Here is a 25,223-nt window from a genome sequence, read left to right on the forward strand (position 1 = left end):
CGCGGAGCCCGCTGGGGAAGTGCTTACAGCCCCGTTTCGCAAAGCCGGCGCGGGGAACGGACGGCAAGGGCCGGCCGCGGCCCACCGCCACACCACTCCCGCTCGAGCTTAACACCGGCGGCCGGCGCAGCCGTGAGCGCGGCGCAGGGCTGACAGCGGCCCCGGCCCATTGCCCGGCCCCCCGCCTTCAGCCCGCCCCCGGCCCGCCGCCCGCCTCTGCCGCCGCGCAGGCGCCGCTCCGCCGCTGCCCGGGCTGTGGCCGCGGCCGTGGCCCGGCGGGCTGCGGCGGGCAGCATGCGGCAGTCCTTGACTCAGCAGCGGCCGGGCGGCATCGCCCTGCCCGACTCCGTGGGTGAGTAACAGCCGTACCGGGGCCGGGACGCCACGTCGCGGGGAGGGGTGCGGGGCCGCGTCCCCGCAGAGCGCGGCGGGGGGCTGCACCGTGCGCTTCGGGCTGTCGGGGCAGAGCCCGGGCGCGTCGGGGCGGCACGGCGGTGTGCGGGAAGCGGTGCACTGGGGAGCCCCGCCGGCAGCTCGCGTTCGCCCCTGGACGCCGTGCGAAGACGGCGTTGCGGAGGTCTGACGCGGGGACGGTCGCTTTGAAGGCGGCGCGCGTTCCGTTTCAGCGAGAGGAGCCGGAGCGGTGCGCGCGGCACGACTGCGTGACATCGTTCTGACGGCCGGGCACGGCGCTGCGTGTGCGCGCAGCCCGCACTGCCCGCCTCGGGGCACCGGGCGCGGGCTGCGATCCGGAGAGGCGTGGGGCTGCGCTGCGCGGCTGCGCCGGCCGGGGCGGGGGGGCGGGTCGGTGTTCTCGGTGTGCGTCTCGGTCGTGAGCTCGGAAATAATGTCAAAATGTCAGCGATGCCCCGTCCATCCCTGGAGGTGTTCAAGGCCAGATTGAAGGGGGCCCTAGGCAACCTGGTCTGATGTTAAATGGGGAGTTTGGTGGCCCTGCTTGTGGCAGGAGGGTTGGAGATTCATGGTCCTTGAGGTCCCTTCCAACCCCAGCCATTCTGTGAAACAAGTTCCAAACGCGCAGGCAGTGTGCTTCGGGCTCAGTGTTTGCTGTCACCTCGCGCTCATCCCACCCCACAGAGCCGCCCTGCACGGCACTGCAAGGACCCAGCTGTGTGAAGAGCACTTACCTCTCACGTCGTGGGGGTCAGCAGGTCAGTGACCATGGTGCATTGAGTTGTCCTGGAGCACTGCAGAAGTGCTGCTGTTTGGGAAGCAGCAGAAGGGTGGATGTAGGATCATTCAGGCTGGAAAAGACCTTAAAGAGCATCCGCTGTTTCCTCTCATCCTGTTGCCAGTGAGACCAGCCCTGCTCTCATTGCAGTCACCTTTCAGGTAGAGGAAGAGAGCAGTAAGGTCTCCCCTCAGCCTCCTCTTCTCCGGACTGAACAGCCCCAGTTCCTTCAGTCTCTCTTCATAGGCCGTATTCTCCTAGCCCTCCACCAGACTTGTTGCTCTTCACCTCCATTCCTTTCTGCACTGAGGTGCCCCAAACTGAACACAGCACTGGAGGTGAGGCCTCACCAGTGCCGAGTGCAGGGCAGGATGACTTCCCTGGTCCTGCTCACCACAGCATTCCTGATCCAAGCCAGGATGCCATTGGCCTTCTTGGCCTCCTGGGCACACTGCTGGCTTATCTTCAGCCCACTGCCCATCAGCACACCAAGGTCCCTTTCCATCAGGCAGCTTCCAGCCACTCCTCCCAAGCCTGTAGGGTTGCCTGGGGTTGTTGTGACCAAAATGCAGGGCCCGACACTTGGCTCTATTGAAACTCACACAGTTAGTCTCAGCCCATTGATCCAGTCTATCCAGGTCCCTCTGTAGTGCCTTTCTCCCCTCAGGCAGATCAACACTCCTTCCCAGCTTGGTGTTGTCTGCAGACTTTCCGAGGATGCATTCAATCCCCTTGTCAAGATCACTAATGAAGATGTTAAATAGGAGCAGCCCCAGTGCTGAGCCCTGGGGGACACCGCTCGTGACCGGCCGCCAGCTGGATTTAACTCCACTGACCACAACTCTTTGGGCCCGGCCATCGAGCCAGTGTTTCACCAGCAGAGCGATGCCCATCCAGACCATGGGCAGCAATGAGCATCTCCACGAGGGTGTTGTGGGGACAGTGTCAAAGGCTTTACTGAATTTTCATGGATTGTAACATAGAAAAGTCTAGGTCTATACACCTAGCTTATTCTCAGATTTGGGAGAATAAAATGAGAGTGCTGGTAAAAGGTGCTGCCTGGGCTGCTCCAATAGTTACTTGTTTAGCTGCCTAGATATTAGTTGTAGCTAAATGCTTCTTGCTTTTGGTCCTTGCAGTGTCCCCATACTTCAGTTACAGCTGCACTTAAGAGTGCGAGCAGGAAGCTTGCAGGGGCATTTCCTCCTGGAGACACCAGAGGGTCAGCAGGATTCTCCTTTCCTTGCACACACCTCCTGGTGCACTGCCTTGTGTGGCTGATGGCACCATGCAGCCCATGGAGTGGCTTGGTGAGGGCACCCTGCAGTGGGTGTTGTGCCTGCACTATGCGGGGGCAGGGCAGAGCCGTCCCCATGCAGAGAGAACTGGTTTGTGCCCAGGTGTATCAGCATGGCTGCTGGGGTGAAAGCAGATGACATGGGTGGCTTTGCTGCAGATACCTGCAGATATACTCACACCCTACGGAAGGGTCTGTAGGCACCTGGGATGCACATCTTCAAGACAGCAAGCTGCCTTTCGGACCTGAGGGACTCCTGTCTTTGGCAAATGTGGGCAGGGAAATCGTGTTGGGCTTGGCCCAGTCCTCTCTGCCCAGCTGAGTTATGGACTCATCTCTGCACTTGCCAGGGAGCCTGCATGCCTCAGGTGGGGTGTCCCATGGGTGACCTGCTTTAGAGAATATGCTTGGCAGGAGTAAAGGCAGCCCTGCACTCTCTTGGGGTGCATCCCTGCCCTGCTTCTGAGTACCCTGTGAGGTGCAGCTGGGAGCCTCTGGAGTGGGGAAATGTGTTTGCCTGCTCCGTGGGTGCTCTGGGGAGCCCTGCGCCGTAGGCTGTGATTTGGAGATGTCCCAGGGCAGCAGGGAACCATTACAGCCCATTGCTGTGCCAGCTGCTCGCTTCTACTGGGTTGTGTTTACATAATGTATGACACAGAATCAAAAGGATTGTTCTGAAAAGTGATTTAAAGATTGCAGAATAGGCACTGAACAAGCACCCCTGCAGATGTTGCTGAGCATAAGATGGAAGCCAGCTTTTCTCTTGTCTGATGGGATCACTGTTTTATATTTATGCTCATTTGGGAATCTATAAATACATTTAACAAAAAAAAAAAAAAAAAGGAAACCAGAATTAGGCAGCTGTATACGAGTTTCCCTAATCCACAATTCATTATTCAAACATCTAAAAATACCTGGTCGTTGCTGAAAGTAGGGGTTGCTGCCGCAGGAGGAGTGGCTGTGACTTTATTTGGAGAACTGTGGACACCTTGTGACACGTTTACAGCCAAGATTTCCCCCCTCAAAACAAGTGGCGTACAGTATGGCTGTTTGACTTAACGCGAGCAGACAGACCAGAAAAGAAATGAGTGCCTTGTGGTAGTGCTTCTCGTTAGCTTGTCCCAAGGAGGATCTACTGTATTTAAACGAGCTTTGCAAAGTTATGGTTCTTAGGGATTTCTTCATCCATATCTGAGCAATGATATGTAAATGCACATTCAGGTATCCTAGTAGAGATTGATAAAGCACATTATGAAGGTGAAAAGAGGCGGCTAGAACAAAGAAAGGAAATTCACTGTGTTGTGGTTGGTGGTGGGAGGAAAAAATCTGTGATACCATGACTGTCCCCAGATGGAATTAGCAAATTGTGTTGTATATGTGTGTTTTTAGGGTCATTCAATAGAAGAAAAAGAAATTCCCTCTACGTAACTGTGACTCTCCTCATTGTGTCAGTATTAATTCTAACGGTGGGCCTAGCTGCTACAACAAGAACCCAAAATGTGACTGTTGGAGGTTATTACCCAGGGGTTATTGTAAGTATAGAACTCCTAGGTAGGTCTAGAAAACGTATTGCCTACGAAGTCCCTTGTGATGCTGCAAATGTTATAAAGGGTGATCTTGTTCTGAATACTAATGTATGCTCAGCTACTTCATTGCCATTTGGTTTATTTGTTTTATTATTATTTTGCACCTGCTGCTCATTCCCATGCAAAAATCCCATCCAGTCAAGTGGCAGTTTCCCCAGAGCTTAGGTAATTACATGCTTTTGATCTAGAAGTGAGACAGATATATAGGTCTTACATCAGTCAAAGCAACCTGAGTACTTTGTTTGCATGCGTCAGATTAACCCCAGCCAGCCAGGACCAGAGGTGCCAGGAACAGCAGGGAGTCTAGATCTTACAGTGAAAGCGTTCCATCTGAACGGACACACAGAGATCCTCAAGTCCAGTTGTGAGATACTGCTCAGGTGAACTTATGGTCCTAACGTTCCTTGCAGAAGTTTTCAACAGCACTTGTCTCCGCATGGAGAACTGCTCTGGCAACTTGCAGGCAGAGCATCCATGTCAAAGCAGCTAATGCATTGATTTTTATTTTTCTTTAAATCAACAAAGGAAAATGGGCTAATTGTAGCTTCAAATAGCTTAAGCCAGAGAAGCCCTCTGGTGCCCAGCATTTCTGCCAGCAGAGTACAGCCCTTTGCAGAACTATGTGGGGAGACTACCTCATGCCCATCCCAGCCAGCGCTGCATGAGCTGTACAGCACATCCTGGTCTGTTGCTGTGCGTGTCTGAGGCATCTTGTAAGGAGCACAAAAAGGACTAAGCTGCAGCTACTCTTGGGAGCTGAGCGTGGCCACAGCCCTCCAGCTGGATGTTTCTGGTGTGACAGCCTTGGGTGCTGCACTGTTGGGTTCAGAGCCTCAAAGTTGGAGGCTTAAAGCCAGCTCAGATAGGCAGAGAGCTGGTTTCGCCTTCTTGCTCTCTGGTTTATTTACTGTGCACAGCCGATCTCTGGGAAGCTTTTACTTCTCTGTGGACGAGCTATTCTACAACTGAAGAAAGCCCCTCTGCAGCCCTTTGTGCGGAATGTTGTTACCAACAGCATTTAGTCTCTTTGATTTAGGATCGTTCTTCTGGCTTGTCCCAGTAACTCTGCATTAAGACCTGGTGTTCCAAAAAGAGCGGCAGTGAGGAAAGGTGCTGAGCAGGATGGCAGGCTGGCTCCCAGCTCCCCACACTATCAGTGTGCAGGCCTCTGCCTGGAGCAGCCCTGGGAGCGCCGCAGATGGCAGGCTGTGGTGCGCAGCCCCGTGACATCTCCCTTGCTGTTTGTGCTCCAGCGACGTCAGCATCGCTGACATCTTTCCTGAAACTCGGTCTGCTCAATGGTTTCATGAATTCCTGCGCTTGGGCAGGCGGAGGCAGCCTGCCTGTGTGTGTAGGCCCTTCACCAGTTTCCCCCTCGGTCCATTAATCTGCTGTGTGGAAATGCGTGACGGCCTTGCCTGGCTTCCCAAATAGGAAAACGTTCCCATTTGCTGATGGATGCTTCAGTAGGCACTGAAAGCGGCTGACGCTTTGTAACAAGCCGGGCCCTTTCCCTTTGCTGTGCTGAGGGGGCCCACTGCGGTGCGGGCTGCTGGGGAGGTGGCCCTGAGCGGCGACTTCTGCAGCACGCAGCAGCTCTGCACCACCGTGGGGACCGTGCACACGAAGCCAGGGGCCCCTGTGTGCCAGCATGGTGCTGCACTGCGTTGGTGAGCAGCAGGAAGCAAGGAGCTGCAACGCTCTGGTGTAGTCTAGCTTAGTGCCCCTCAGCCCAGGGCCGCAAAGCGAGCAGAGCGGGGAGCTCCATCTGCAGTCACACAGCAGCCCTGTGGAAATCTGGGTGGCGAGCAGCTGCCCTGAATTTGATGGCTCTATATGCACGCTGTCACTGTCATCTGGCTGGCATGGGCTTCTCTAAGAGCAGATGTGCGCTGTGCCATCTGGCCTCCAGGGCACTCCTGGCCTGATGCTCTCTCCTGCCCTGCTTTGAGGCCTTCGCCTGTCTTGGCCAAGCAAAGAAGCTTCTGTCTGCAGGGAGATGGGATCCCCCTGGCCTCTGCTCCCGAGGAAGAACCGAAGTAGGCACTGCAGATCTTCCATCCTTCAGGGGGATTTTTTTTTCTTTTTTTTCCCCCACAAATAGTGCAGTTCCTCACTGATGCATCTGAAAGAGCTGGAGCTGAGGACATGATGGCGTGTCTGTAGCCAGGCAGCTGTCACCCTCAACCATGACCACTGATCCCTTCGCAGCTACTTCTGTGAACCCTTCGACTGTGCCTCCATGGGAAATAGCATCAACTGTGGATGACTGATCCAGGCTTGGGAAGTCTGGATTGCAACAGTAATGCTCAGTTCCCCCAGCAGTAACCATCAGGCAGGCACAGAGGGCAAGTGCCCAGCAGCGGCCACATCTGTCAATGCTCTTTGCAAGCAAGCCACGTTCAGGAAGGGGACAGCACCTCTGTGAAGGCCACGGACAGAACATGGCTCTCAAAAGTCTCCTTTGCTTTTCCTTGTTAAAGGCTGTCCATGTGGTACAAGTGCTCTCCCCAAGTTAGAACAGCTTCAAGCATTGGTGTAAATGATTGACCTTTCTTAGGCTTTTACTGGCAAAACTTCTTCTCTAGTGGTTCCTTGTCAAGCAAGTTGATCAGGGACTTTCCTCTGGAAAAGCATTTTTGTTTGTATTCTGTATCCTTTCAGACAGTCCGATCCACCAGCAGGTAACAATGACATAATTGATGCACATTACTAAGGTCTCTGGTGAAGAAGGGTGGTTTTTTTTTTTTTTTTTTCCCCCATTAATTCAGGATGAGAATCCACTGATTTATCTTTGCCCATCAGATGTAGTGGATCACCCTAATTTCTTCTTTTTGAATTATCTTGAATTATGTCAAGTCTTTCACCTCTTGGTTTGTGGCTGCTCTCAAGTGTCACGTGCACATTTCTTTTAAATGTGTTAGATCAAGTTTAAAGGGGCGCAGAATGGTTTTCTTGAATGTTTGCATTAGGATTGCATTGCCAGACAACTTCCCTGCTGCTGGATATCACCAGACTGAAAATATTACCAGGATCTGTCTCTCTGTAATGTCTGGATTGCTGATCTTTTGGACTTGAAATTGAACTTTAAGACTCCCCTTACTTAAAGAAGATGAAGATGGTTGTTTGCTCAGGCTGAATAAAATAATAAGGGACCAACCCAGGGGCAGTTCAGCAGCCCCCCAGCTCTCTGCCCCACCTGCCTACAGCCAGGGTAACTGAGCAGTGCTGGGCATCACTGCTGTGCTTCACGCCATGGTAGCTGCTCTCTGATGTGGGGACAACAGTCTGAGAGCTCAGGGTGCAGCACAGACAGGATAGATGGGAAGCAGAAGCCTGGTCAGCTGCTTAACTTTAATCCCCTGCTGCTGGAGACAGCAGCCCTTGCTGCCTCTGGTGTCGGCACCAAATTTTACAGGGATTAAGCAGGGCAAGGTAAGATCTGACACACACTCTTCATCGTATTTGTACCTGCTAAGCTCTGCTCATGCCTCTCCTTGTTAGTAGTGGGTTTGTTAAAGCTTTGCTTTCTGTTCTGACATCTTAAATATCGAGTCCAGGTTACTTGGCCTGTTCTTGAGTCACTGCAGCTTATTTGTGCCTTACTCTGCTTCCTCGGGAGCTGCTCAGTTACTTAGCTTTCTTATCCAGGTCTTTACCACCCTCATCTATCAAATGACTTTGTAGCCTGCTGAATAGGAGCAATAGCAATTGCAGGACTTTCCCAGCATTTCTCTTTGCTAACTCAGAGTTCTGCTACGCACTGATAAAAGACCTTTCTGATTATGACCCTTACAGAAGCGCTTCTGGATCTCCCTCTGTAGTGCACAGTTCCCTGTTTTTAGCCTGGTTGAGGTGTGCTGTGTCCTAGAAACGTCTCCAGCTTAGCTAAATAGCTTACGGCCATAGAGAAATGGGGTGGAGAGCTGCTCCTAACTGGATTTGCTGAGCTGAGATGAAAGCAAGAGGAAGAGATGCTTTTGCTGGATTAGCTCCTTCTGTTAGCTGGGCTGGTGTGAGCTTCTGGTAAAAGGCCAAGGCTGATGAAGTGTCACTCCTTCAACTGAGAGAGGAGTAGAAGATGCCAAAAAAACCTGTTTCCTCAGTATGAGTTCTCCTTTATTCACACTTTGTATCAAGAAACTGTGAGCTGAATGCTTAGGTGATTGCTCACATCCTTGGTGAGGTTACCAGAGTCTGGTCCTGAGGTTGCTAGTGGTGTCCTGCTAGGTCTGCATCTGAGTCCATGTCCTCATCCACCCATTTCTGAGCATTACCAGGGAGGGTGCTGGAGACAGAATTCATCCTTTTGGTTTTTACACATGCTCTTGGTGTTATGTGAGGGGTATGCTTGACAGTCCCAGCAAGTAGGAGACTCCACTAACTTCCTTGCTGAGGGAAGAGTGCTCATGAATTCAGTGTGCTCTTTTTGTGCTTCTGGATTTATGTCCTGTCTGAATGTGAGATACTTTGGGTGTCTTCCTGATCTAAATGCTAACAATATGTTGTCTTTCAGCTTGGTTTTGGGTCATTCCTTGGAATAATTGGATCAAACTTGATAGAAAACAAAAGGCAAATGGTAAGTTCATGATGCAGTTGTTTGTTTGTTTGTTTTTCAAGACTAATTCAGATTCTGTGTGTAAAGAATGTTACTGGTTTTCCTAACCCTTCCAGGCTAGTGTTGCATGCCTCATGAGAGCTATAGATGGTTCCTGGCAGCCCAGGAGAACAAGGCTGTTAACCCAGATACTTTTCTAAATTTGAGAAAATGCTCAAAGACAGAGTGACTATAGACTGTCTCATTGAACTCAGTGGGATTTTTCAAGGGCTTGAAATAGAGTGTTTGGAGATTTCAGGATACTTGGCACTTCACAGACTTATGCCCACCACATTTTACGTTGAGCTGTCACAGTATGTGACACGTAATAGCCTAGGTATAATACATTTATTTTAAATCTTTCAAAATGAATTCCTGGAGGCTTGAAGCTCTGTGAAAACTGCTTTTGGCCACATTCTAATCCAAGAAAAGGACAGAGAGGGAGATCAAACAGCCAACCCAGAGACTGGAGGGGAAAGCCAGCAGAGGGCCCATCAGAAAGCCGGGTCTGAGGCTGAGTGCTCAGAGCTCTCTGCTTGGGATAGAAAATTCTGCTCTGGGAGAACGAATGACTTGAGACTGTGAGACGATGAAAAGAATCAATATGTTCCTTGTTTTCAAACATCTCTTGAAGCAGCAATTAAAACCAGTACATTTTTTTGTGCAGTAGAGCTGCAGTTGGGGTGTGAGAAGCATGGAAGGTGCTGCTCATGCCAGGTATGCAAACCACGACTCTCTGGTCTCTCCTCACACTGCAAGGAGGGTTTCTCATGTTGAGAATCTTTGTGCAATGGGGGCAGAGCACCCAGATTGCCTTCTTTGATAAGCTCAGGAGACCTGTGTGTGGTTCATGTCTCATGTCCACTAGCCATGTCTTGCAGGTGCTGTTTCACAACCCTCTCTCTTTTCACCTGTGCTGAAGGCAGCTGCTGTAGTGCTTGGAGCATCAGCAGCTGCAGTCTCCATCCAAACTCTGTCCCACACCTTAAGTGGCAAGGTCCCCACAGGTCTTGCCACTGTGAGATGGCACGGGGGAATGAATGATGCTGCAGCTGTCTGACCCTGCAGCCTGTCCTGCTTGCTCACCAATGTTGCCTGCTTTTGGAGCAGCAGAACTTCCTCTGCAGGGGGGCTCATGGATGCTTAGCAGTGTCTGCTAGTAACCAGGGCTAACGCAAGTTTGGCTGAGGGAGTCTGGAAAAATTCCCACATGTACTGGGCTGCCCTTTGCTTTGCTAGAAATGTAATCCCCGCAGAGCATGGTGCTGGCAGCAGGGAGGGGGTCAGACAGAGCCTTCAGGAGAGGAAACCTTTCTTTCCCAGAATTTTCCCAGACAGGGTGTGGGGTAGGTGGGCTTCCCGGTGGCTATTTTTTGCTCTTTTTACCCTGACTGTGCAAGAAGAGAACGTCCTGTTCCATCTGTCCTTGTAGTGTTTCCAAGCCTCTCGCTCACTGGTGTAATAGCTGCAGGTCAGAGCCTGGTTGAGTAATCGTTACCTTACACCAATCCATTTTGCACATAACTGCCAGTAAATAAGCTGCCTACTCTTCAAGGATGCCTTTCTCAAAGCACAAGAGCTTTCTGTGCCTCTGAATAAGAAAGAGGGCCGAGGAGGCAGGAAACCAGCATGGCTCAGCAAGGACCTGCTGGGCACACTGAGGGCAAAGAAAGGTGCCTACCAGCTCTGGAAACAAAGCCGTGTCACCTGGGAAGAATACAGGGATGCCATCCAGACTTGCAGACGTGGGATCAGGAAAGCCAAGGCACAGGCAGAACTGAACTTGATGAGGGATGTGGAAAACAATATAAAGACATTCTACAGGTACATCGGCTGGAAGAGACAGGCCAAAATGAGTGTATCTCCTCTGGTAAATGTAAAAGGAGAACCGGCTTCAAGAGAAAGTGGAGGTACTGAATGAGTTCTTTGCCTCAGTCTTCACTGGCAACCAGGATTCTAATATTTCTCATGTCCCTGAGCCCTGCATCCCTAAAACTCTAGGTTGGTAAATCCCCCCCCACTGTAAGGGTACAGCAAGTCCGAGACCATTCATGAGACTGAATGTGTACAAGTCTATGGGGCCGGATGGCTGCATCCCAGGGTTCTGAAGGAGCTGGCTGAGGTGGTTGCCGAGCTGCTCTCCATTATATTTGAAAAGTTGTGGCTGTCAGGTGAGGTCGCGGATGACTGGAGGAGGGGTCACATCACTCCTGTATGTACAAGAAAGGGAGCAAGGAGGACCTGGGGAACTACAGGCCAGCAGTCTCACCACTGTGCCTGGAAAGATCATGGAACATGTGCTCTGTAACATCTTCATCAGTGACATTGATGACAGAATTGAGTGCACCTTCAGCAAGTTTGCTGCCAACACCAAGCTGAGTGGTGTGGTTGTCACAGTAGAAGAAAGGGAAGCCATTCAGAGGGACCTCAAAAGACTTGAAAGGTGGGCCTGGGTGAACCTGATGAGGTTCAGCACAGCACAGTGCAAGGTTTGGCACTTGGGCCACAGGAATCCCAGGCATCCATACAGACTGGAAGGAGCTCCTTGAGAGCAGCCGTGCAGAGAAGGACCTGGGGGTCCTGATGGATGAAAAACTGAACGTGAGCCAGCAGTGTGCATTGCAGCTCGGAAAGCAAATGGGATCCTGGGCTCCATCAGCAGAGGGGTGGCCAGCAGGGAGGTGATTGTGCCTCCCTCTCTGCCCTCGCAGTAGGCAGAGCTGAGTAGACACACAGTAGCTGTTGCTCATGGTCTCCATGTTTTATTCATGTCTTGCTTCACCCAGGGGTGCTTAATTTTACAATGGGCAGTCTTGCCCATTATGTATTTCCATAGTGCCACAGGCAGTGCAGAATGCTTTCAGTTTTCATGGACTTCACCGGAGCCCTTCTTTAAGACAGTGTGTGTTGCTCATGTTGCTCATTACTCAGTCACTCGTGGTGATGTCAGGATGAGCTAAAGGCAACTTCTGCAGCCATGTTCCTGTGCCTGTTTCTGCCCAGGAGGTGGCTGAGGAGCACAAGGCGAGCGTGCCAACTTGGCCAAAAACGAGAACTGACCTGAGTCTGAATTCTCTCCAGTCTGCAGACAGAAATAGCCAGCTCCCCTTTCTCCCACCCCAGCAGATTGGCTTTCGAGCCGCGTGTCTGCGCCTTGCACTCAGCAGAGCAAGGGAGAGCACGGTGGTGCCAGCACTGAGGGGAGCTGCGTGGTCAGTGCTTTGCCAGCTAAAAGTCAGCACTTTATGATGCTGTGTGACAGCCGCTCATGCCGTAGGAAAGCCGTTACTACCAGCTTCACAAACCTTGTGTCGCTGTAACGGTGTCCCAAGGCAGCTCCAGAGCGGAACCCACTTATTTTAGGTTCCTACGTTATCCAGACGTCTTGTCTGAATGCTGCTCAGTGTAGCTGACTTCAGGCTTCTTTTTCTCCAGCTCAGGGAGAGGAAATTGGCGTATGCGAGGGAAGCAAACCCATTTCTGACACTGGATCCTTGGATTCTAATGAGGTTGTTATAAAAGTATAATAATTAACTCCGTATCATTTTAAATAACCATTTTAATAGTTCCTATCTGCCAGTGGAGAGGACAAATAACCTAATTGTGTGTACAAAGTGTTTGGCTCACTTCCCATCCCAAGGGTTATGCTTTTAAGGGGGGATATCCTTTCACATATGCATGAAGTGCAGGAAAGTACAGAGGGAAACTTAGTGCAGAATGACCAAAGCTGTAGAAAAGCATTCCTTCTACTGGGATTGTAAGAAGCTGCACTTTCCCCCATTCTGTGGTTTCACTGGTTGTGACAGAGAAACAGTGTGGCCGTTGTAACTGACTGACAGTGCCAGAAATGGAAGCCACTGTGGCTGGTGGGCTGAGATGGCCAGAGGAACATTCGTATGAGCAGATTGCCTGCAGCTCTCTGGGTTGCAGGGAGAAGAAATTCCTCTCTGTGGGGAAGAGTTAAGGACAAGCAGCAGCCAGAAGAGGAGGTGTATGGTCAGCCTAAGTTTAGCGCTCTGGAGTCAGGGAAGATCTTATATTACAATATCAAGTTGTCTGGCACAACTGTGCTGCTCCTGCTGCCTTGCGTCTACCTCCGTGGGAGAGCAGGCGCCTCTGAGACACACATCCCACTGACTTCAATGAGACCAGTCTGTGCAGCCTGGGCAAACATTGGGGTCATTGATTGCTTGAGGGCTTATTGACTGTGGTTTCTGTATCGGTGTGGAAAGGACACAAAATGTTTGGTTGTGGAGAAGCACATGACGCTTTGCTTTGTTTTCCTTCCTTAGCTGGTTGCATCGATCGTCTTCATCAGCTTTGGCGTCATTGCTGCATTCTGCTGTGCCATAGTAGATGGTGTCTTTGCTGCCAGACACATAGTAAGTGCTTCCAGGAAAACCAGAATCCTGCAGTGCTTTTACTCTAGGAAAACAGGTGATGTGTTCACATCGCACATCAGACCACATCCAACTCTGTGAATACGTGTCGTGTGCTGAATACTGGTTTAAATTGTAAAATGTAGAAAAATGTGCCAGCTTTACAAAAGTATCCTGAGATCAGCAGTAAGCATTAAGATGTTAAAACATTGCTTCAGTTCTTCTGTCTGTGCTTCATGTGTTTACTGAATTAGCTGGTGCCAGGTGACAAGGTGGGAACAGTTGCACGTCTGACTTTGCATGTTGTGTTAGCAGAAGCTTCTAATGCTGGTTGAACTGCTGGGTGTTGTAGTCGAGGGAAGCCATTGGGTACGAAGCTCTTTGAGGGGCTTCAGTACAAACAGGAAGTGATTTCAGTGGGCTCCAAGCCCTACTGTGGTCACGACCAGTCACTAGAACAGAGGGACGTGCAAAAACTCCAGCTATTAGTGTAACAATGGAAAAAAACACGATCCTGTTTGAAGTTTTAAGTTTAAACTTAGAACTGCAGATTTTTTTTTTCCCCCTGCAACGTTGATGTTTGATGGCTTTTCTTAGAAAATAATTTATTTTTGCAAAATGGGATTTAAAACATTCATTTTGAGTTTATTTGTAATCAGAATGGAAAGAAATGTCAGGATGTCACAGTTACCATCAGCTCTTTGTTCTTTCTTGTAAGGCAGACTCCTCTTTCCTGCCTGGGTTTGTTCAAACAGTAAAAGGCTGCGGGGCGGCCAGGTTTGCTTGCAGGGCAGGTGGAGTTCTGCAGGTGTGTGATAGGTCCCTGTTGGTGAGCAAGCCGTGACCGCCTCTGACCCCTTTCAGGGGCTTGGTGGAGTGTGAGCACTGATAAAAAGGATGAGGCTCATCCAACTCCTGGCTGATCCCGGCCACGTGGAGTGGAGCCCCGCAGGTTGGCTCTGAGATTCGGGGCTCTGTCCTGGCAGGCTGGGTGATGATGTGAGCGGGCACTCGGTCCCACCCGCCGCCAGCATGCTTGCGCGTCTGTGGCGGAGCAACGAGGGCTCTGGTTTCTGCCTCTTGATTAACGGGTGTGCGTTTGGCCTCGCTTCACCTCCTAACCACCCAAGAATGTCGCCGTCTGCCCAGAGACGTGCTCCCAGCACCCAAGCACATAGTGTTCCCTCTGGGGCACTGTGTGCCAGGTGACACCCGCAGAGCAGGCCCCTGTGCCTGCAGGACAGCCGTCCCCACAGCTGGTGTGCACAAATGGGGGAGCTGCCACTGCCTGCCCTCGGCGCGGTGGGAATTCAGCATTGCGTTTTGGGAAGCAGGCTGTCCGTGAGCGAGAAGGTAATGTGTTTGTTTGTGAGCTGAGCCGTCCCTAATCCTCCAGAGGTTTCCCACCGTTCACTCAGGAGCCCAGAAGGACAGATTTCCCGACAATTTGATGATAAATTGTAATGATTCAGCATGAAGAGCCCTTGGAAACACATCAGATGGCCCCAGGAGACCTCTGGGGATATGAGGAATGAATGAATAATCTATTTCTCATGGGGCAGAAGCCCTGCCTGGGTGAGGCTGGCTTAAGAGCTGCTGCTCCCACGTAGCTGCCACAGACATGCACCCCACAGCACTGCATCCAGAAGCTCTTGGGGGTTGGGGTGGTGGCTGCCATGGCCGGATGCTGAGGCAGAGCAAGGCCAATCTGAAGCCTGGCCCAAAGGCCAGCAGGTTTGGTTTTTGCTGGGGCATTAAACCTGGTGCTCTTCTTTTGGCAGGACCTGCGGCCACTGTATGCAGGACGATGCCAATACTACTCCAAGAGCACCACACCGCCAGAGGTGAGAGCAGGTTGGGCTGTGCTGCCTCCTCACAGGGCTAGCTTCACCTTGCAGGTGTAGAAGCCTCCCACCAGGCTGCTGCCACCATCTCCGGAGTTCTGCAGTCAGGAGCAGCTGGGAGCCAGGGCTGCTCTCCTCCACCAGAGGTGCCTGGAAAGGAGCAGGCAGAAAGTAGGGGGTGGGAGAGGAAAACACACTGATTTCTGTCAGTCTTCAGCTGCACACAAATTACCAGAGCAGAATGTGGATTCAGAGTCCAGACAGCAGTTATTCCTGCTTGTGTCTTCTCCACAGAGAAGCCCTGTGAGGATGGGTGTTCATGCCACACCACGTTAATGCATATGGACACTATTGACTGTCTGTGCTCTGTGCTGAGAGTCCCTCTAGGTTTACTCCCACCTTTCTGAGGAGTTAGGAATAACTATGTTTCACCTTAAAATGCTTGAGGTGCAAATAAAATATTATGGCATGGTACTGGTGGGGTCCATTCTGTTTTTGGCCAAAAGACTGTCCAGGTTAGCTTCGGTGATACTACCCACAGGCAATCAGTCTCTTTTCTCAGTTACTTTCCAGTATGGGAATCTTTCCCTCAGGTAGTGTCAGCCTCTTGACAATTCCGTGCCCAGTTTGCCATCTGGGGAAGCCTTTCTTCAGCAATGCCTTATCTGTTTGCAGGAGTTGCACAACCCACTTCCTACTCAGGTGCATGCTTATCTGTGACTTCCCCGTGGTGGAAGGATGGGGCTGATCTGCTCTACTCCCATGCATCTTTATTCCAGACTGCCTTCTTAGAAGAGCTGTGCTGCAAGATAAGGAAAGAAAGATCTCCCTTGGGCTGATCTTTGCATCAGTGCAAAATTACACATAGAGCAGGCTAAATGGCAGCAGGAATTGTTTGGTGATTGTGTCCGTATGTGCTTTGTGTTTCTTCTGAATTCACACAGGCAGTCTGTCACCCACAGCGTCGTGCACCTTGCACACCGAAAATAAAAACCAACACCTGCTTCTGCTGCGACCTGTACAACTGTGGAAAGTGAGTAAGCTAGAAATATCATTCCTGGCATGGGGAGAGCAAGCAGAGTGGTGGTTTGTGGGTTTCTGAAGGGCCAGGATAATGCCAGACCAAAGTATTGATTAATGACAGCTGTTGTGGGAGGGGAACCGAAGCGACTGTTGTTTGCCATAAGGACTCAGTCAGAAGGGGGCCATGTAAGAGTAAAGGGGTACAGAAATTAGGCTAAAGCCATGCCAGCTACGTGTAAGCACACTTCAGGCCAGCCCAGCTGGAAGAGTGGGTGAGAGTTCCCATTACTTCCACTGCTGGCCTTCCTCCCTTTTTTCCCTGATGTACTTCATCCTAACCTTCCTTATCTGTTGGATTTTATTTAATTTTAGAAGATAGTTACGAAAACTGGGACACTGTTCTTCATTTTCCTCATTGTTTTGTTCTTCCAGTGCAGTTCCTCCAGTAACAGGGAGGAGTGTTCACGAGCTAGTGCTACCTGCATGCTTATAAATGAGTGTCACAGCACTGTGCAAGGAAGAGATGGAAGAGTGATTACCAATAGAGCACCCCTGCACGGTGATCTTGCTGTTGTTAGATCACCCCATGGCTGCTGTGCTTGAACTAACCTCAGCACACATACTGCTTAAGTCATTTAGAGTGTCTGCTCTGTGTCAGCAGAGAATAAATGATTTTCTTAGTGCCAGCTCTTGCCTAGGGCTGTTTCAGGGTTACTATTTCTCATGGGCTGGCCCCCACTTAAATCACTGACTGTGATGGAGATAAAAAGATTCTATTAGGAGAGGGTAGTTCTGGGTGCTGGGAAGGGCAATCCCTGGTTTCTGTAGTGTGTTGTTTCTGTATAAGAATTTGCAGAACAGAATTTGTTTTTACTAAATGAGGGGAATGACATAGAAGTGATTGGAACAGAAAAATCTAACTGTTTTGTATTACTGGGTGGATTTTTCCCAGTCAGCCAGGTTGAGGGTTCTGCCTCTGACCTATTTTCCCTTATTTTAAAGCAGTTATTTCAGACTTAATCTTGCTCGGTGCCACACAAGTGCTTTGCACTGAGGAGGTGCTGTTTCTTTTGGGACCTCAGTGGAAAAGGCACAGACACTCAAGGCTGGTTAACTACTTCATTGTGTATAGGGTGGAAATTACAGAAGTGACAGCAGCCTTGCATGCCTCCTAACGCTGAGAGCCCCAGCTGCAGCAACCTTGGGCAAGTCCCTTCATGTTGAACCCCACACAGGGCTCTTTATCACTGCAGTATTTTTCAAAGCCTTTTATCTTTGGTGCTGAATATCCTTGATGATGAAGCAGGGTTCACTGAGAACAGTACACTCTTACACATCTGCATTAGAACGGGCTGTGCAGGCAGTACGTATAGGCTGTGCTGTTAAAGACTGTCCGGGTCTGTGCTCACATTTCCTAGTTCAAATTGTTCAGGCTATTAAGCAGGGCTTTGCAGCCAAGCCACTCGGTTAATCTCTGCCTCGATTCTGCTTGAAATTGTTGTCTCCTCCACTGAGATCTCTTCTGCAGTGAGTCACTACAGCAAGGGCTGGGAAAAAAGAAAAGGAGAAGCTGAAAGTGAGTGACGAGGAAAGGAGAAGGCTCTTGAGGAAGAATCCTGCCAGCCCGTGCCATGGTAGTGATGGAAAGGACGAGCACTTCAGTAGGGGAGGCTGAGACAGATGTGCCTGGTGGCTGGAGGCCAGCCATGCTGTTCTGCATTCCTCCCATCTAGCTGCTCGTGTGGCTGTGAGAAGCCTCCAGTGTGGCCCTTCCTTGGGACATGGACTGGTTTCTCTATGTGATTCCAGGTCAGATCTGTCCTTGGGAAGCCTCCAGGACAAAGGTCTGGCTCTGGAGATTTCAGGTGATGGAAATAAGAGGCAGATCCAGACTCAAGGGCAGTTTCATATTAGTAGCTGGCAGGACTTCTTCGTTTCACAACATATCGGGCCATCGCTTCTGCTGTTATCGTGCAGGGAGATCTTAGATGCCAAAAGAGTGGGATCTAGCAGGCTTTATCCCTGCTCCTGGCTCAGTGGTCAGGTCCAGGCTATCATTAAATTGCAGATAGCATTTTACTGCCCATTGGAAGTGCTTCGGTTTTATTGCGCGGTGCATTTTTTTTAATCTTTTTTTTTTTTCCCTATCCAGCAGAGTAGAGATTTCTGGAGGATACTATGAATACATTGATGTCAGCAGCTGCCAAGACATCATCCATCTTTACCACTTACTTTGGTCAGCAACAATTTTGAACATAGTGGGGCTATTCCTGGGGATCATTACAGCAGCGATACTTGGAGGTTTTAAAGACATGGTAAGATGATACCAATTTCTTCTGCATTAAAGCAAATAAATCAAATTGCCTTTTTAAAATAATCATGAAAACAACTGTTGGTATTTCTGTGCAAATGATCTTTGCATCACTGCAGTCTGGCCAGGAAGAAGAGCATGGAAAGAACTACGAGGAAAAACTGAACACAATTAGAAAAGGTGAAAAGGCGAAAGAGATGTAGACTTTGTTTTCAAAAGGAACCTTCCCAGAGGTGTTGCAGTGCCAGGGTGAATGCAAATGACCTTTTTGTTTAAACCAGATGTTCCTTTTAATTGCACTGCCCTTCTACAAGGAAATGTGTGCTGGTTGTTCGTGAGCTGTTGATTTCGTGGCACGAGTTGGGTTCTTCCTCCTGATTGTGAAGACGCAGTCTGAACAGCCATCTTGTTTTAGTAGTAGCATGCACCAGGCTGTTGCCAGGCTTGTTCTGGGGCAGAGTTGAGCTCCATCTAACAGACACACTCTGCTCCTCTAAATACTCCTGTGTTCATTCAGCTGTCTGGCGTTGGTGACTGAAGTTGTCTGGGTTAGTGGCTGAGATGCTCTCTTTGTTTTAACAGACACCTTCCCTGCCTACGCTGAACTGCACGGTTGAAAATGCACATCCTACAGTGTCCTATTACTCAAGGCCACAGGTGACATCTTACAACACCTACTACCACAGCACTCCTCACCTGCCTCCCTACTCTGCATATGACTTTCAGGTACAGAACGTTACAGTTTGTTTTCTTCTTTCGTTGGAAGGTTAAATGCAGTCTGCAGGACTCTGGAGGCCTGTCTCTCGATCATTTACACAGTTTAATTTTCCTGTTCACTCAAAGAATACCAAAGCTTTCCTTCTAGCCACTGGTGCTTGGCAGCACTCGCTCTTACTAACACAAGCTCTCCTTGAAAAGAAGGCAGTAGGGCATGCTGCCTGCTTCCCCTGCTGTTCACCAGTAGAGGCCACATTAAAAATAGGCACTGCCTCAGGCACCTTGCTGTGCACCAATGATAAAGACAAAGCGAGGTGTCCAGGTGCTGGTTTGTATTAGGCTGACTGCTGTGCCTGAGAGAAATAGATGAGCTTTTGGAGGAAAGCTCTTTGAGCTCTCAAAGACACGCATAGACTGAAAAGCTCATCTGTTTTTCCCACGTGCTTCAGCTGGTCTAAGAACATTCCCTGCAGACACCACTGCTGCTCCCGTCTCTGTTCTGAGTCATGGAACTTTGCTGCTAGAAACTGATTTCATTTGAATCCTGCTGTCATTGTCAGTTTTCACTTGTTGAAACAGATGAGATTGTTTCACCTCAGCTCTTCTTTCAACTGGATGTTACTGGAGTGGTGGTATTAACTTCACATCTTACATTTTCTTTGTGACTATCACAGCTGGGGACTTTTTTTTAATGAACAAGAGCTTAAGGTCTTGGATGTCAGTTATGAGTTGTGGTCTGCAGTAGCTGCAATCACTGTCATCAGAGCTGTGCATTAAAGGTATCTTGCATCTAAACAGATTTGGATATATTGCTAAGGCCACTGAACAACGCTGTTGTCAGAATATCCCAGAAATATTTGAACATCAGAATTCCTGGGACTTATCTGTACAGATTTTTGACTCATTTTTTAAGGTTAGTGCAACCCAAAGCAGTCAGCAGTGCTGTGTAACTTTTTCCTGTGTAGAGATTCTAACCTCAACATATTACCTAAGCAAGCTTCTCTACAAAGTCCATTTGCCAGACACTCTGCTGATAATAAGCACTGTTTCATTCTGTGCCTGTCTGTGCTGCAGTCCCGCCAGCAGAGATCTCAGCATGGGTGGATTTGCCCTGCTTTTCAACCAAAAGCACTGCTGGGGCTCTCCTAGTGCTCGCATCTCAGCCACCAGATGAAAGCCCCCTTGTCTCACTGCTGTGGTACTACAGGCGTTGGCTTAGGAGCTGACACAAAAGCTGATCAGCAATTAAGGTAATCTAAATTTAAAATAGCCAGGTCTCACTTTCAGGTGCTGTTCTAAGTCCAAGCCTTGCTTTTCTCCAGGAAATTTGGGAGCTCACACGGGAACATCAGCTGAGGCCTCTGGTAGTGGCTGCTCTTTCCCTTGTCTGATCTGAGCACTGTCTTTGCATGGAGCAGGCCCAACCTCGCTTCCTTGCTTCTCCAGTCCCTCTCAGAGGCTGCATTTCCTTCGGTGCAAGAATTGCCTCATTCAGCACTTCCCAGTGTTGGAAATATCCAAATAATTTTGTCAGGACAGTATCTCCGATAAAAGCAGATTTTATTCGCGATTGCAATGGCCGGGGGGGATGATGCCAGGCCTTCCGATGTCTCTTCAGGCACTTCCTCAGGCAGGCCATCACTTGTTCTCTGGTTTGATCTCGTGCAGGACATTCTTGCAGTGTGTGTGAAAAATATGCATATATACACCTACATACAGAGTGTGCAGTCCTGGGAAGGTTCATCTAGAAGATGTGATGTAAACTATCAGAGATCTTCCCCAAGTTAAGTAAAAGGACTCCCAAAAAGAACGATGATAGCGGAGATCATGAAATAAAAACATATATATATTATCCAATTCTGATGCAGAAACAACATTTGATTCCCACCCCAGTCATTCACCCATCTTTTCCAAGAAAGAAAAAGTCCTGAATTTCTTAGGGAGTTTGTGACTCTGCATCTCTGCTTTCTGACACGACAGTAAGACTAGCTCTCTGGTTTTTGGAAGAGCACAAGTCAATGGGAGTTAGCAACAGCCAGCACTATGGCAGGTGGCATCTGCTGGCAGAGTGCTGTGTGGTGACAAGGGCTCTGCGATGGGCCAGCACAGGAACCGGGCAGGAGGAAACCCGCTGGGATGGCAGCAGGCTGCATGCTGTGCCTCCCTTTGTGTGATCTGGTGGCCAGGGGCAGTTACCTGAGCGCATCTCTGCCCCTGGCACTTTGCCTTCTGTGAGAGGGTGCAGACGGGCCCACTTCAGCCCAGCAGCAGCGGCATGTTCTGCCCCAGGTCTCCCATTAACAGAAGGAAATGAGCGCCATCTTCCCAAGGGCCGGATGGATGCGTTGGCAGGGACAGGCTCTGCAGAGGCAACAAAGGCAGCTCTCCTCCCAGCCCAGGGCTGTTGCCAGGCAGCAGTGCTCAGATGCTTGGTGGGCTGGCTTTGCTGCTGGTGCATGCTGTGCTGCTCTAGCAGCGTGTGTCCAAACAAACATCTCTGCAGGTGGGGCTGCACCGGTGGGATGAGCGTGTGTTGGAAAAGTTGCCGTGTTCTTTCAAACAGGAGTGATGTGTGTGACTTGCTGTGAGCTTATAGGTGGCCAAGCTGGTTTTTGTGGGTTATATAGCACAGAATCAGCTGTCATGGGTCCGTTCTAGAGAGGTGGTGCAGGGTTTCAAAAATGCACCGCCGAGATAAAATCCAACCTTGAATACTGTTTGCAGCTCAGCCTGGCGGGTGTGAGAGCTCTGCTCTGCTGTGGGCCCCTCAACAGTGCATCCTTCCTTCTGCAGCTCCTTGCTCAGAGTTGGCACTGCATGCCCGCGCCCAAAGGACGAGCTGCATCCTGGGCAGGGCTGCATCCATCCACTGAGGGGCTCAGTCCTGGCTCTGAGCAGGAATGTGCTTCTCCTCAGGAGTGCAGGGTGCTGGGAGTGGGGCCCAGCGCCTTGCCCAGGCTGCTCCATGAGCATTGCTTTAGCATGGGCCAGGTGGCAGTGAGGAACGCAAGGCTGAGCCCAGGAACGTGCTTGTCAGGGGTAAAATTACGGTGCATTACAGCCAGGAGAGCAACGTGAGTGTCAGTATTTCATTAGCTGTTCAGAATTAATTTGTCTGGCCTATTTCTGGACAGAACGTGACATGGTCACGGCTCTGTGTCAGTGCCAGCATCATACGACCCAAGGTACTGTGGAGAACAAAGGTGCTCCAGAGAGCACAAAGTAATATTCAGGCATGTACATATTTGCTATGTGAAACCTTTTGAAACTGGAGTAAATTGCTTGCTGCCATTATTATTATTTTAATTAACAAAGTGTCTGCAGCCTGTTTGTTACCAGTGGCTGATACATGAAAGCTGAGATGTGAAAGAGCCTCATCAGTTTTTGGTTGTCCAGGCTAACATGAGATGCAAGCAGGCTCACAGCAGAAGCGATGGGAGAGAACCAGAATGCTCCTTCCATTTCAGGTCTCCGGAGTTTCATTACGCAGCACTGTTACTGTGCTTACCGTGAGCACAGCGAGCGATTCAGGTGCTCTCATGTATGTCTGCACGCTTTGCAGAGCTGAGTCTTGAAATACTAATCTTCCTCTGCTCTGTAACGTAATCCTGTTTTACCACTGCCCTTCACAACTGGAGACGTTACGGCATTCTTGCTTCCTCCCTGCAGCATTCCAGTGTGTTCCCAGCCTCCACTCCCTCCGGCCTCTCGGACGACCCGCAGTCAGTGTCACCATCTCCCAGCTACATGTGGTCCTCCAACGCTCCTCCTCGGTACTCGCCACCGTATTTTCCACCTTTTGAAAAGCCACCACCTTATACACCGTAAAGAAAGAAGAGCGAAATACTTGCCGTTGAAATGATTGTGAACATTTTGTGTTTGTATCTTGCTGTGGGAGGAAGGGGGGAGTAGATACAGAAGATAATTGCAAACATGAATACTTGATTGGACAATTCGTTCTTGCGAGACTTATTTCAGAGGTTTAACAGTGGGGTGTGAGGAAGGGGACATACTGCTCATATTCTGCAGGGGACCTAAATTCCAACCTCCTCATTTTACAGCGAGGCTCATGGAGTCCTTGGTTTTTAATAAAGCGCAGACGATAGATTCTGGTCTGCTTTAGTCCATCTTGAGCCAAGCTGAAGTAAGGGTAGCCAAGATCCACAGCTGCCCAGGGGTATCGTTCTGCTCGAGGTGAGGGTGCTTGCAGACAGCTCAACCTGATGCTTGTTTTGTTTGGCCTTTGGCCACCAGTTTTTGGGGAGTTTGTGGGGCTGCAGAGCTTGGCTCGTGTCACTTGGTTACAGTCTATGGGATGGAAACCCTAGTGAGGAGCCAACATGTCTTTAATAAATAGAGGTAACTTCATAGGGTGTTTTCTTATGTGTCTAGCAGAACAGTGGGAATCTTTATTTATTTATTTATTAGGGAAAAAGCTTTAATAAGCTCTATTAGCTGATTTATTTGAGGACATTTCTTAAGATAGAAGGTGAAATGCAGTTGTCTGTCTTCCGAATTCTGTGTCATGATGCCGAAGTCAAACCGCCTGGGTGGCTGCACTGCCTACATCTTCAGAAACTGCCCGCAAGTCATTGAAACAATGCAGTGGAAACACTTTCTTTTTCCTTTTGCTTGGTTAGGATTTTGTTTTAAGCTTGTAATTTTAACGGGTTGAATCAGCACCTTGAATAAGCAGTGTCTTAGTAGCTGTGTTATGGGCTGCACATATGGAATTTCCACGAGTAGTTCTCCAAGATGTAAGTCTCACATGGATAAAATTCAACACCCTGTAATATAGGATGAAGCTGATAGGAATTTGCAATTATCGTTGTGACTTTCATTTAATCTTCAGCTGATGACTGTGCTGATGGATCTAGATTCCAACAGATTTTGCATGCGTCCTGCATTACAAAAGAAGGTCAGCTTTGTTACGTGACAGTGTCCTGTAAAGTGTGGTTTTACTCCAGTAAGTGACCTCAGATGACGGCTTTTAGATCTGAGCTGCTCAGCCTGAGCATTCCCAACTGCTTGCTTCAGAGAGGAAAAAGTGAGGTATTGACATTTTATTCCTTATTTCCTAAAAATGGACTTTGCATCAGATTGCTGGCCCTAATCCCAAATTGCCTACATTTACATTCAGCTCTGGTGCAGACAAGAAGATACCCAGCAGCTCAATCTGGCGTGCAGAATATAAAACTGGTCCACGTGCCAGGGGAAAAATCCACGGTTACGTATTAAGCTGTGGCCTCTCTCTACTTTTAATCTAACAGAAAGTGAAATGCTGTCAAAATGGACGATGGACGCTCAAGTCCCTGATCTCACTTTTCAAGGTACGCCACACTTTACAATGCTGTTTTCAATACTATGCATTTGCGAAGCCCGTAGGGTAGGCTGTGTGTTAACCTTCTCATTCCACTGCCCACTGCTAGTCAGTCTGTTAGCCAGCTCAAGGACGGCACTGCTTCTCCAGAAACAAACGTAGCTTTTTCTCCAGCAACAAGTGAAAAGAGAAGCTGGGGAAAGGAGTACAGTCACAGGATCTGAAGCACTGGTGTGTGCAGAACACATCCTGCTGGCATTCTGTTTTACTGCGGATGGCTCAAGCGCAGCTCTTGGAAATCTGCATACTGAAAACAACATATTAGAGTCTCATCCATTTTATATTGCATTTTTCTGAATGAAATCTTGTTCAAGAGAGTGTGTGCGATTTCACATCTACCCACAAACCTGGCATTTGAAAAGGCCACGCTCACTTAAATCAGAAAATTCGGTATTGCTGCACCTCTGAAATGGGAGATCCCAGCCCTGTCCCAGCACCAACAAACACGACACCATTTGTGCCTGTCTACTGAGCAGGGCTCGGGGGGCCGGGGCAGCGCAGGGCAGGACAGAGGCAGTTCTGGAGGAAACAGAACCCAGAGGCAGAGAAACAATAAGGAAACAATTGTGTCATCAGGTTTGATTTGACAAGAAACACTGAAATTAGGAAATTATCGATCCGAATTCTTGTTTTCTAAGGCACATTTAAGCAAAAAGTACATTGCTGCTTTAAATTCACTGTAATACGATGAGGCCGTTGTCACATTTTAAAAATTACCTGTTTGATTTTTCTGTTGAATTAATGTTTCCTTCCGCTCAAGTGAAATAAGTGTTTCATGTGAATGCAACCTTCTGCACTGTGGTCATCATTCTTACAGGAATGTAGAACTGTGAACCATCTGTACCCTTTTATTACTTTAACAAGGTCAAATAAACTGGTGTGACTTTTGTAAGCGTT

The 25,223-nt window shown here is 49.5% G+C and overlaps 1 protein-coding gene across 5 annotated transcripts; it reads left to right on the forward strand.

Annotated features, from left to right (window-relative positions):
• Positions 1-272: 272 nt before the first annotated feature.
• On the forward strand, positions 273-25,223 carry TMEM255A (transmembrane protein 255A). 5 transcript variants are annotated; one of them, XM_042824845.1, is made up of 9 exons: positions 279-352; positions 3,879-4,021; positions 8,592-8,654; positions 12,965-13,054; positions 14,833-14,895; positions 15,840-15,928; positions 18,071-18,233; positions 18,812-18,955; positions 22,616-25,223. In XM_042824845.1, exons 1-9 carry the CDS (start codon positions 295-297, stop codon positions 22,772-22,774), a joined length of 972 nt encoding a protein of 323 aa, XP_042680779.1. In that variant the 5' UTR covers positions 279-294; the 3' UTR covers positions 22,775-25,223. The 5 variants fall into 5 exon arrangements, with proteins under 5 accessions (XP_042680784.1, XP_042680779.1, XP_042680780.1 ...); XM_042824846.1 differs by having other exon boundaries at positions 18,074-18,233; XM_042824850.1 differs by lacking the exon at positions 3,879-4,021 and having other exon boundaries at positions 273-352; positions 15,844-15,928.

This window comes from Centrocercus urophasianus, unplaced genomic scaffold (genome assembly GCF_019232065.1).
Source record: "Centrocercus urophasianus isolate 14NV4802_14NV808 unplaced genomic scaffold, USGS_Curo_1.0 seq_24, whole genome shotgun sequence".
NCBI classification, from domain to species: domain Eukaryota; kingdom Metazoa; phylum Chordata; class Aves; order Galliformes; family Phasianidae; genus Centrocercus; species Centrocercus urophasianus.